The sequence below is a fragment of the Cucurbita pepo genome, chromosome LG09 (assembly GCF_002806865.2).
Source record: "Cucurbita pepo subsp. pepo cultivar mu-cu-16 chromosome LG09, ASM280686v2, whole genome shotgun sequence".
In the NCBI taxonomy this organism is placed as follows: domain Eukaryota; kingdom Viridiplantae; phylum Streptophyta; class Magnoliopsida; order Cucurbitales; family Cucurbitaceae; genus Cucurbita; species Cucurbita pepo.
The window spans coordinates 1,164,847-1,177,529 of record NC_036646.1 but is presented as its reverse complement, the minus strand read 5'-3'; the positions used below and the strand labels follow the sequence as shown (position 1 = coordinate 1,177,529).

Sequence of the window (12,683 nt, the reverse complement as noted above, 5' to 3'; positions counted from 1 at the left end):
GGGGGGGGGGGGGGGGGGGGGGGGGGGAGGTGGAGGATTGTGAGATTCCACATCGGTTGGGGAGGAGAATGAAACATTCTTTATTAGGGTGTGGAAACCTCCCTCTAACGGATGTGAGATTCCACATCGGTTGGGGAGGAGAATGAAACATTCTTTATTAGGGTGTGGAAACCTCCCTATAACGGACGTGTTTTAAAAACCTTGAGGGGAAGCTCGGAAGGGAAAACTCAAAGAGGACAATATCTGCTAGCGGTGAGCTTGGGCTATTACGGCTGGGGGCTAATAACGATGTGTGCTTGAGATGCTGTTGATTGTCTTGGGGTAATTCTATCAAGTGATCTTCATTCCATTGCAGGAGCTATTATAAATGCACGACACTCGGATGCAATGTTCGTAAACACGTCGAGAGAGCTTCAACAGACCAGAAAGCTGTGATAACGACGTATGAGGGCAAACACAATCACGACGTTCCAGCTGGTAAAATCAGCAGCCACGGCACAGCCAACAGTAACGTTCCTCGCCTAAAATCACAAAATATAGGTACTGAGAAAGACTTCTACCGTTAAATAAAGAACAAATAACACAGTCTGTTTGTTCTATATTCCCCACTTCCTAAGCCATACTTTAAATCAAGATATACCATTTTGTCCACTTGTTAATATAGAGTTGAAAGGAAATTAAACATATTGTATCAAATTTTACTGTTGCATTCTTTTGTAAATGAGAATACACATAAATGATTCTATATTATTTACTTATGATTGTGATCTCTTCCCTTTTGGGTCGAGCTACCGTTTGCTTTATGTCTGTACTCGTGAGATCTCACATCAGTTAGGGAGGAGAACGGAACATTCTTTATAAGGGTGTGAAAATCTCTTATTAGCATACGCGTTTTAAAACTTTGAGGGGAAGCCCTTCAAGGGAAAACCCAAAGAGTACAATATATGTTAGTGGTGGGCTTGGACTGCTACCAGACTCAAATCTGGTTAGAGGGATCGTCTGTGAATGCAACTCTAGAAAGAATCTACTTGTTATCCACATCGGCTGAGATGAAATGGCACGATCGACATGAACAAGCTCAACTTTGTTGTATGATTTTCAGATGTGGTCCGGAGACGCACACGTCAACTATGAAATTTGTTGAACGCTCGTGTATTCGGTTGACTTATCCGACATAGGAGAATCTAACTGACAGTTAACATTTTGATATGTAGGAAGGGATCTGTTGTTAATGTTGCGAAAGCAGACAGGCCCTCCAGTAACTCCTCAGCTGTGGATGGTAACAAAGGTAAAAACAAATGCAAGTAAATATTCCACTTTACAGATCAGTTGTTTTTTTTTTACTCATGAGCTACTGATGGTAAGAGTTGATATGGGACTCAGTAAAAAGAAGAAAGGAGAAGTGGTGGGAGGCCCCATGGATGTAATAAAAGCTTCACATGCTTGTCCACAAGTTACATAATGAAATACACCCACCCTTTTCTCTTTATAGTTTCCATCATTTATAACACTCAAAATGTGTCCCCTCACCCTTTAATTTGCTTTGTCCCCCGCTATCATCTTAACCACGGTCGCATTTGTATTATGAACGTGTCAAGTCTTTACCACTGAAAATGTTCAAGGGTTAAATTGGGTAAACATTTTTTAGACCTAGTTTAATTGTTCAGACTGTAAATCTTTTCAATTCAATAAACTCGGGTTAAATAATGATCCTAACTCAACCCTATCATAAAATGTTTGAGTTGGGTTAGTTCAAGTTTTTTAGGTTGTGTGATGTCCCACATTGGTTGGGGAAGAGAACAAACCACCATTCATAAGGGTGTGGAAACCTTTCCCTAGGAGACGCGTTTTAAAGCATTGAGGGGAAGCTCGAAAGAGAAAGCCCAAAGAGGACAATATCTGCTAGCGGTGGATCTGGGTCGTTACAAATGGTATCAGAGCCAGACACCGGACGATGTGCCAGCCTTCTCGCTGTTCTCCGAAGGAGGGTAGACATGAGGCGGTATGCTCGTAAGGACGCTGGGCCCCAAAAGGGTGGATTTGGGGGTGGTCCCACATCGATTGGAGGAAGGAAAACCCAAAGGGGGTGGATTTAGGGGCGGTCCCACATTTCGTAGAGTAGACATGAGGCGGTGTGCCAGTAAGGACGCTGGCCCCAAAGGGGTGGATTTGGGGGCTGTCCCACATCGATTGGAGGAAGGAAAACCTAAAGGGGGTGGATTTAAGGGCGGTCCCACATCGATTGGAGGAAGAAAAAAGTGTCAGCGAGAACGCTGGACCTGAAGGGGGTGGATTGTGATGTCCCACATGGTTGGGGAGGAGAACAAACCACCATTCATAAGGGGTAGAAACTTTTCCCCTCCAATTTTGATGTATATTTTGAAAATTACTATGGCAGTACCGTGGATATTGTCTGCTTTGGCTCTATCACCGTCAGTTTCAAAACACATCTAGCATGGAGAAGTTTACACACTCATATAATAAATGTTTCATTTCCCCTCCAACCGATGTGAGATCTCACAATATCGGCTAACAGTCCGCTCGGGTAAGTTATAAATATAAAATAAAAAATAAAAATCTAATTGGGAAAAATCAACCAAAGAAGTCCTTGAAACAGAAGGGTACTGTTAACCCTTTTAGCCTTGAAAATCCAAAACTTTCTGCAAAATTTGGATTGAAATGAGAAGAAAAAAGTGGATATATTTTAAGAATCTTACAATTTTGCCACTGAAGTCTTTGATATTATAATATTTGGCGGACACTTTTTAGTTTGCTCCCCATTCAAGCAAGCAATTATTTAATTATTACCCATCTGATCCTCTTTGACTTTCTCTTTCCCTCCAATGATTCTTTCTTCAATTTCCCTCTTAATTTTGTTCCCGAATCTCTTCCAAACGCTAAACGCCACTCTTAATTTCCCCTCCTAAATGCACATTCTTTTAGACACCCTCTCCCCCCATTTTATTTCTATTTAATTATTCCAATTATTACATTTTATATTTTAATCCTTTATTTTATCCTTAATTTCAGTTTAGCCCCTTAAAAACAATTTATTACCATCCCCATCACTTCAACTAATCCAACTTATATTATACCTACAACAAAAAAAATATATATATATATATATATATATATATATATAAGGAATTCAACTTAATAGGATAAATTTAATATTTATTTTTTCAAAAAAGTCTTATTACTTTTTGTTTTTATACGTTACACATCCAACTTTTTCTTACTGTATTCTATATTATATTTGAAAAATAAATATTAATATAAATATTCTCGTACTTTCAAAATTAATTTAAATTCATATTCTTACGTCAATTTGACTAAATATGTGATGTCCCACGTTGGTCGGGGAGAAGAACAAATCACCATTTATAAGAGTGTGTAAAACTTCTCCTATCGGACGCTTTTTAAAGCCTTGAGAGAAGTTCTTAAAACCCAGGTCTCGTTACAAAATAAAATATTATTGCTTGTTTTTTTAAAAATAAAATACGAAAAGTGATGCGTTATTAATTTTTTTTTAGTCGAATTTAGCTTTAAAATATGTAGTTGAATATTGTTTTATTAATCATTGAAATGTATAATTACAATTAGATTTTTTTTAATTATTATTATTATTATTCATATCAATGGCTTTCTTACTTAAATTTAAACAAAAGAATTAAAAATTAAGAATTAAAAAGCATATTCTGCTCTGCTATATGCGTCAATGTAATCCAGTACGGCAGCACACAACTTTTGAAACACGTTGAAGACGAACCACAACGGTCCGATGGGATGATGAAGCACGATCAAGAAGATCGACGGCTGAGAGGGCTTCTTGGGTCAACGCTATTTTCACAAATTGATTCGGCTGGGAAAGCGTGCTAGAAAAGTGCATATATACGGAAAACCCTATCGAGGAACGACAGTGAGTCCTCCAAGAAGAATTTAATGCATTGATCTACTCTGTCAAAACGCTGCGTTTTACATTCTTGTTTTTTCTTTTTTTCTATTTTTTAATTATTTTCAAATTTACGTTCAAGAGTATTGGTTGTCTGCGGACAGGCTCCATGATGACTACGTGCATTCCATGATCATGGGCGTTGAAATGAATGTTTGAAAAATTGAACGGTTGATGCGATGAGATCTGATTGACATGGAGCCCAATGACTGACAACAAAATGCCAAATTTCATTTCCAAAACTTTGCTTTTCTTAAAGGAAAAAAAAAAAGGGCTAAAATTATTCACTAAACAACACTACAATCCACAGTCATTGACCCACATCTCACGTTTCCTTTATTGTAATGTCATTCTCTCGGTTTGGGATTCATTAAAGTTCAAATTTTGTTGGTTAATCTCAGTTGTTCATCAAGTTCTTGACTTAGATTTTCATCACCCAGATACGATTTTGCCAAAAAAAATGGTGTAATGAAGTGGCAAAGGCTTAAAAGAAAGAAAGAACAGAATGGAATTGTTGATGGAATCGATTTGTAGGTACCAACTAACCAATTCAATACAAAAGGACAGATTCTAAAAGGAAAAGATGAAGAACATTTAATGTTTTGTCGAAGTGGCTTCAAAATAGTGAAAGGAGTAATTGTTTGCTTTGTTGATCTGATTTGAAGAGATGTTTAAAGGGAAATTGGGTTATTGAGCTGCCGTTTCATTGTAAATAGCAGTGGCTTCTCTTTGTCTTCAGTGACACATGATTTGCCCAGGGAAAAAGGGTAACGCCTGAAACCAAAGTAAAAGGGAGGTTTCGATGCAATTATAGGCTTTAAAACCAAAACCCACCCTTCTCTTCTCTCCTTCTTCACGGGTTCGAATCCCAAATATGACTAAACTTCACTAGCAAATCTTTGTAGTTTCTGTGGGAAAGGGGTTCGTAATCTGAAGCCCATCCTGTTCTTCTTCTTCGTGTTCTTCGTGTTCTTCTTCTGGGTGTCTCCAATGAGGAAGCATGGATGGCAGCTTCCTTACCATCCTCTCCAGGTTTCTATTTTCCCCTCACCCTTTTCTTTTTGCGTTCTATTATGCAACTAATTCATTCTGTGATTCTTGTTTAAGGTTGTTGCAGTTTCTGTGTTTCTAGCTCTGGGGTTTGCTTTTTATGTCTTTTTTGCTCCTTTTGTTGGGAACAAGATTTTTCAGTATGTTATGATTGGACTATATACTCCTCTTGTAAGCCATCACCACTCAGATCTATCCCTCATTTAGTCATTTGTGTATGATATTTGATGTTTCAATCCATGTTCTGTTCTTTTTGATCTAGATTACATGTGTGTTTGGTCTATATATCTGGTGTGCGGTAGCTGACCCGGCAGACACGGGAGTGTTCAAATCCAAGAAGTATGTCGATGTTCCTGATGAAGGGAAGTGTTCTCAGCAAAAAAGTTCTAAACTCGGTGGCGAATCCACGCATGATCCCAATGCTGCTGCTTCTGTGGATAAAGATGCAAATTCAAAGGACAGCCCTGCATCAAAGAAGCTGTCGTGTCTTTCGTTGGTGTGCTTCCCTTGTGCATATGTATGCAATTGTTCGGGTTCGAACGAGGAACCGTCCGACCAAAACATGAGTGAAGATGGCATGTTTTACTGCAGTTTGTGTGAAGTTGAGGTGATTTAACTGTTGAAAGAGCTGTATTTTCAAGTGGATTGTTTAAGTGATCTAAGCTATGTTGTTGTTCAGGTTTTCAAGTATAGCAAGCACTGCAGAGTTTGTGATAAGTGCGTTGATCGGTTTGATCACCACTGCAGGGTAACAAAATGTCTGAATTTTTACCTCCTTTCCTTACTCAATCAAGTGACACAGATTGTTCTTACAATTTGTTTACTTGTGGTTCTGTAGTGGCTTAACAACTGTATTGGCAGAAGGAACTATCGACAATTTTTCACCCTCATGGTTACCTCCCTCCTCTTGGTAAGTTCAATCCTCCTCTCTTTTTACCTTTGTAACTGTCCGCTTTTACCCATTTCGTATCGTCGTTAGTCTCACGACTTTTAAAACGCGTCTACTAGGGAGAGTTTTCCACACCCTTATAAGGAATGTTGTGAGTTCTTATAAGGAACGTCCTCGCTGGGATGTCTGGCTCTCATACCATTTGTACCAGCCTAAGTCCACCGCTACTTTGGCCCGTTACATATCGTCATCAGCCTCATGGTTTTAAAACGCGTATACTAGGAAGAGGTTTCCGCACGCTTATAAGAAATATTTCGTTCCCCTCTCCAACTGACGTGGGATCTCACAATCCCCACCCCTTTAGTGGTCTAGCCTTCTCACTGGCACACCGCCCAGTGTCTAGCTCTGAAACCATTTGTAACACCCATTGTATCGCCGTCAGCCTCACGATTTTAAAACGCGTCTATTAGGAAGAGGTTTTTATACCCTTATAAGGAATGTCTCGTTCCTTTCTCCGTGCAATGTGGGATCTCACAAAAACCTCGGCCCTTTGATGATATGATGAGCTTTGGAAGAGGTATGCCTCTCAGCCATAGATAGATATAACAATTTCTTGTTACCAATCATATGCTGTAATCCCACAGCACCTCAAGAACATCCAACCAGAGTAGGGATTTAATTTCATCTCAGTTTCTTTTCAATTAGTTATTGACAGGTTTATACATGGTTTGTGCACCTTGGGCTTGAGATTGCAGCTTATTGTACAATGGTCGAGTGGAATCTTTGTGCTCATCTGCTGTTTTGTCGAGAAGAAACGGTTCTCTGTGGAAATCTCCTCCAAGTTGGGTAGCAGTTTTTCTTTGGCACCTTTCATTATTGTAGTGGTAAGTGGCTCTGACCATTCCCTGGCTTCTGTATTTGGCTAAACTTGAGCAACAATCTAAACTGATCCCTTCGTTTTCAGGCGGTTTGTACCATCTTGGCTATGATAGCAACATTGCCACTGGCTCAACTCTTCTTTTTCCACATCCTTCTCATAAAGAAGGCAAGTATAGCCGTATTTTTGTGAGATCTCACATCGGGGAGAAGGGAACGAAGCATTCTTTATAAGCGTGTGGAAACCTCTCCCTAGCATACGCGTTTTAAAAGGAAAGCCCAAAGAGGACAATATCTGCTAGCGGTGAGCTTGGGCTGTCACAATATCTATTAGTGAGGACATTGGCCCCGAAGGGGGTGGATCGTGAGATCCCACATTGATTGGAGAGGGGAACGAAACATTTTTTATAAGTGTGTGGAAACCTCTTCCTAGTAGATACGTTTAAAACCATGAAGCTGATGACAATACGTAATGGATGTCATTATTTGGGATAAATTGCTTACATAACTACATTTTGAAACAGGGAATTACAACATATGATTATATCATAGCTCTAAGGGAGCAAGAGCAAGAACAACAGGGAGGTGGTGGCCAACAAAGTCCTCAAATGTCTGTTGTCAGCTCATTAACTGGACTAAGCAGCGCAAGCTCGTTCTCGACTTTCCACCGAGGTGCATGGTGTACTCCCCCGCGCTTGTTTCTCGAGGATCAGGTAATTTAACTAGAAAATTCTTTTCTCGAAACATTGTTTATAAGGGTGTGGAAACCGCTCTTTAGCAGACGCGTTTTAGGAGAACGAACGTGTCTAACTATGAAAGACAATATGCGTTTTGTTTTCGTGTTTCAGTTTGATGTGATTCCACCGGAGACGGGGTCTGTTAGTTCGCTAGGAAAGAGGACGGTCAGCGAAGAAGCAACCAAGAAAAAGAACCCTGCTGCTGTGAGGATCAGTCCATGGACTCTGGCAAGACTAAATGGTGATGAGGTTTCAAAGGCTGCAGCAGAGGCAAGGAAGAAGTCCAAAATTCTGCAGCCTGTGGTTAGATCAGCAACACCTTTTGAACGTGAACCAGATAGCAGTTTTGGCAGTAGTGGTCGCCGAATCGTTTCACGACTCGAAAATAATAGAAGGCGAGGGAATAAACGTGTGCGACTTCCATCTGATCTACCTATGCAACACTTAACAAATGTTCCAGGAAAAGCTGTTGAAAAAGGTTTCTCTGGCACATCAACTAGCCTTGGTCCTCTTCAGCTTGAAGCACGCAGTGCTTTCCAAACAAGCCGAGCAATGTCGAGCTCGACCATGGCTGCGTCGTCTCCAGAGAGCAGTTTGGGGTCGCCTGACATCCATCCGTTCAGAATATCCTCCTCAGGAGCTGAAGAGTCTAAGAGAGTCACTGGTGTATTAGCAGCTAATGTAGCTGCTGCTCAAAAGGGACTTCCATTGTCGAGGTCGACTAGTGATGGATATGAAGCTTCGGGCGGAGAGGACAGCGACCGAGTTCCTTCGAGGATTGTTCAAAGACCGACAAGCTGGAACAACCTCTTGTATGGTTCGGAACAGGAAGAGAGGATTGCCCAACTGCAAGCATCATGTTCTAACCAGATTAACATGAGACATACCTGATTATGAGCTTACCGAACATGTTCGTGTCGATATCGATGTGGTGCAAAGTCGATAATTCTTTGATTCTCCAGCCAAGGAATTCGAGCACCACCAATCAAACAACCTATTCTGTAAAGTGAAAATGTAGTCACAGAATCAAGGCATCGCAGAAGACATAGGAAAACGTAAAACTCGAGCTAGCCGATGCCGATCTCGACACTTGAATTTGTTAGTTTATTGCTTGCAATTCCCGGATTTGCTTTGTTTGATATAAACCAATTCCTTGGATTGCTTTTGTTGAAGTTGTGTTAGTTCCAACCATTGGATTCTTGTTTATCATTGGTGACGTATTTGATTAACTATGGACACCTCCAACAGTCTCTTCAAGGAATGGCTAAACTAAACATCGTCTTTGTATGTTTACATTTGTCGGTTATTGGACAAGTTTATACAAACATGTCCACTACAAAACAACTAGGGAAGTTCCAGGGTGGTTCAACTTTTTTAACCGTGCGGCGTCGTGATCTTGACACGCTCACAACCGGCTTTAAGGGGAATCAAGCCCCATATATTTTTCCCTCTGCCTTTGTTGCTTCATCAGGCCTTAGGCCAATCAAGCATTGTTTGTGCAGAATCTAAGCTTATTTGACCACACAAGCAGCCTGCGTGCATGTTCAATCATCTACGACACAACCGACTCGCCTCTACACTAGGCCAAGTCACTTGGCTCGACCTTGCCTCTACTTGGGGTCAAGGTCTCTCAATGCAATATCGCATCTCATCTTGTCATATATATATATATATATAAACTTTAGTGTAGAGGAAGATGGCAGAGGAAAAATCAAATTGCAAGCAACAAGCAAGCATTGATTCTGATATTTAAAAGTTTAATAATTCAATTTAAAAAAATAAAAAAGAAATAATAATTTGAATAAATGTTGTTTGAGGCGGAGGCATGTCTTGTGAAGAGGACTGTCCCCGAAAGAGAGGCAACACAGATGACAGATTAAAGAAAGGTCGCGGAATTTGACGTCTGGATCCCAAAATCCCCTCCGAAATAGCCATTTTCCCTCTCCATAGCCACACCACGCCCTTCCCCTCCTCCATTTCTTCTTCTTCTTCTTCTTCTTCTTCTTCTTCCCTCCGAAATCTTCTCTTTCTCTCTGAATTAATCTCTTTTTCTCACCTCCCCAGATCTGATCCTTCTGAATTTCCATTCGCCGCCCATTGCCGCTGCTTTTTCCGATGGGGTTCTTTCCCTTTCTGGTGGTTCTGTTGTTTTAGCGCCACCGGATTTAGGGTCTGGAAACTGGAAATGGAATTCTCTTCTTCCGTCGATTTTCCCGGAATCCATCGGGATACTCCTCCGACGGACGAGGAATGCCACGATTTGCGTTTGCTGACCGTGGCGTCAACAAAACCCTCTGACTCCGGGATCGAACCTGACAATCAATTCCATACGATGAGCGCGTTGGAGATCTTGAGGGAAACGGTTCGGATTCTCCGCTACAATTCTACTGCGTTTGTGGTTATTGCCATTTTGCTTATTTGCCCTGTTTCCGCCGTCTTTTTATCCAATGTGTTAGTCGATGAGTCGACTGTCAAGATGCTGACTATCCGATTGGTATTAATAGCCAGGTCCAGTGGGCTCCCATTGATGCCCATGATCGAACATTCATGCCAGAGATTTGCCGAGTCGATTCTTTCCTCTGCAGTGTGCTTTCCTTTGTTCGTTACCTTTTCTTTGTTATCAAAAGCTGCTGTTGTTCATACGGTGGATTGTACATACGCCAAAAGAAGGTTCGAAGCAGGCCTGTTCCTTGCTTTAGTTCGTAATATATGGAATCGTCTTGTCACGACATATGTTTCTGTGTGTCTTGCGATTGTTGGGTGTCTTACAACGTTCTTGGTTCTGCTTGGTGCTGTTTGCAGTACTTTTTATGCATTGGGGTTTTCGCCTGATCTTATTATATCTGTTGCTATGATTGGGGGGCTTGTGTTCTCTGTTATATTTGCTAATGCTGTCATCATCTGCAACATTGGGATTGTTATCTGTGTATTGGAAGATGTTGCAGGGCCAGGGGCATTGCTTAGGTCGTGTGTTCTTATTAGGGGTCAAACTCAAGTGGGGCTTTTGATATTTCTGGGATCCACAATTGGGACTGTGTTTGTGGAGGGATTGTTTGAGCATAGGGTTAAGATACTGAGCTATGGAGATGGGTCTTCGAGGATTTGGGAAGGCCCTCTTTTGGTGGTTATGTATTCATTTGTTGTGCTTACTGATTCTATGATGAATGCAGTTTTTTACTTCAGCTGCAGATCTTCAAGTATGGTGATATCAGACGATTCTGTTTTGGATGGATCAATTGGTATTCTTTCATTCGAATTGGATAATAGTTTCATAGATTGATTGATGGATTGAACATGGATATCTGTTTGTAGATGATACCAAAAACATGGATACGAGAAACAATGGCGACCAAATTCTTTGTTGTTGTTCAAACGTGGCTGGAAATGATTTGAAAAAATGCATGAAGTTGGGGAAGGCGATGTGGGATTTTGGCCAAATTTGGGGTATTGTTCATTTTGGACACCATTGTTAGTGCTTGAAACATGAGCGGCAGCCGGCAGGCATCGACATTACAACAACATATGAGGTCCGGCATCCAACTTTCCTCTTCCATTGCCTTTAGAGCGCTTCTTCTTTCCCATTTTTGCTTTGCCATTTCTGAACGATGTGATGTGATGTGATGTGAGTTATGATTCAGTGGCAATAATTTAGAAACCTTATCAATACTAAATATCTATATAGCTATTTTTTAAATTTAATTATTTATCTTGTGTAACCATTTTATATCAAATTCTAATAGCCTTCTCCAGCAACACTATTTCTTTGCTTATTTTTGGACATCCTCCTAAACAATACCGATTGTGTGGGTCCATTCCCTTACCTAATAGGATTATCTGGGCTTCTAATCCACATCAAACATGGGCCAGGCCCGGTTAAAAGGGTTGTGTCATGATCTGCCGCCAGCTATTTACTTTTGGGCTTCAGGTAAAAAGCCCACAATTCAAAGGCCCAAATAAGAAAAACTATTAATAGTCAGTTAACTTGAGCCCTATTAATAGCAAGTTACTTGAGCCCCCATAGTAACCTACTTAATTTGAGCCCAAAGAGTAGCCCAGTTAACTTCAGCCCAAACGGTAGCCCACTTAATTTGAGCCGAAAACGTAGCCCAGTTAACTTCAGCCCAAATAGTAGCCCATTTAATTTGACCCCAAATCTTAGCTCAGTTAATTGAGCCCAGATAGTAGGCCAGTTAACTTGAGCCCAAGTACTAGCCCAGTTAAGTTGAGCCCAATTAGTAGCCAGTTAAATAGTAGCCCATTTAATTTGGGCCCAATTCCTAGCCCAGTTAAGTAAGCCCAGATACTAGCCCCGTTAAGTTGAGCCCAAGTACTAGCCCAGTTAAGTTGAGCCCAATTAGTAGCCAGTTAAATAGTAACCCACTTAATTGAGCCCAGTAGTAGTCCAGTTAACTTGAGCCCAATTAGTAGTCAAAAGAGTAGTAGCCCAGTTATTATCGACCCCAACTATTATCGATCCATCATTTACTTTTGGGCTTCAGGTCAAAAGCCCAAAGTTCGAAGGCCCAAATAAGAAAAAACGAAGCAGATCAACGACGAAAGAAAGCCCATTTAGTTTTGGGCTTTAGGTCTAAAGCCCACAATTCAGAGTCCCAAATAAGAAAAAACGAAGCCGACGAACGACGAAATACATGGCTCGTAGTCTCTGTACATTGCGAGAAGAAGAGAGACGAAAAGGAAGAAGAGCGCGCGTGGATCCAAATCTGACAGAGGGAGATGAGACGAAAGTGGGAAGAGATGCGCGAATTGCGATGCGATGATGTGTGAGATTCGGAGGAAACGCGAGGGAGAGCGTTAGATGAGAGAGAGAGAGAGGTGTGTCCGATCAAATCAAGGGGCAAACACAGAGCAGAGAAGAGCAGAGGCAGAGGCAGAGGCAGAGGAAAAGGACGAAGCGTCGATTGGATAGGTCTGAATGAAGAACGTGACTCTTCCTTGAAAACCGACGCAATGTTATGCCACAACAAAAGAAAACGTCACGTCGGAAATGGATAGCCCGTTGGCGCGATGCTCATGCTGACGCTGATGCCTATGCTGCTGCCTGATGCATTTGAAGCCTCCTTCAGAATAAGGTTCCAACCGACACTAACGAATCTTGTTACGTAATATTATTACATTCACTCCTACTATTAACCTAAATTCCCCTCGATTTTCGTTTCTG

At 41.1% G+C, this 12,683-nt stretch overlaps 3 protein-coding genes across 3 annotated transcripts in view; all 3 read left to right on the top strand.

Moving 5' to 3' along the window:
- Positions 1-768, top strand: part of LOC111801905 (probable WRKY transcription factor 4) — a 4,491-nt gene extending 3,723 nt beyond the window's left edge. Inside the window, exon 4 of the mRNA XM_023686131.1 lies at positions 356-768. Coding sequence (XP_023541899.1) covers positions 356-566 — 211 coding nt within the window. The 3' untranslated portion in view covers positions 567-768. The remainder of the gene's footprint in view (positions 1-355) is intronic.
- Positions 769-4,491: 3,723 nt separating this feature from the next.
- Positions 4,492-8,758, top strand: LOC111801904 (probable protein S-acyltransferase 22). The gene is made up of 9 exons (XM_023686130.1): positions 4,492-4,984; positions 5,060-5,173; positions 5,265-5,609; positions 5,682-5,750; positions 5,841-5,912; positions 6,647-6,775; positions 6,856-6,936; positions 7,292-7,480; positions 7,616-8,758. Exons 1-9 carry the CDS (start codon positions 4,943-4,945, stop codon positions 8,393-8,395), a joined length of 1,821 nt encoding a protein of 606 aa, XP_023541898.1. The 5' UTR covers positions 4,492-4,942; the 3' UTR covers positions 8,396-8,758.
- A 590-nt stretch (positions 8,759-9,348) lies between these two features.
- On the top strand, positions 9,349-11,203 carry LOC111801531. The gene is made up of 2 exons (XM_023685553.1): positions 9,349-10,743; positions 10,817-11,203. The coding sequence occupies exons 1-2, from the start codon at positions 9,690-9,692 to the stop codon at positions 10,975-10,977; spliced, it is 1,215 nt and encodes a 404-aa protein (XP_023541321.1). The 5' UTR covers positions 9,349-9,689; the 3' UTR covers positions 10,978-11,203.
- Positions 11,204-12,683: the final 1,480 nt, after the last annotated feature.

Bases quoted from the DNA above. Each gene is read 5' to 3' on its own strand.
- LOC111801904 (XM_023686130.1), top strand. From the start codon at position 4,943: ATGAGGAAGCATGGATGGCAGCTTCCTTACCATCCTCTCCAG. The intron at 6,937-7,291 runs GCAAGTATAGCC...ATTTTGAAACAG, and splicing joins ACATCCTTCTCATAAAGAAG to GGAATTACAACATATGATTA. The intron at 7,481-7,615 runs GTAATTTAACTA...TTCGTGTTTCAG, and splicing joins GCTTGTTTCTCGAGGATCAG to TTTGATGTGATTCCACCGGA.
- LOC111801531 (XM_023685553.1), top strand. From the start codon at position 9,690: ATGGAATTCTCTTCTTCCGTCGATTTTCCCGGAATCCATCGGGATACT. The intron at 10,744-10,816 runs GTATTCTTTCAT...ATCTGTTTGTAG, and splicing joins TGTTTTGGATGGATCAATTG to ATGATACCAAAAACATGGAT.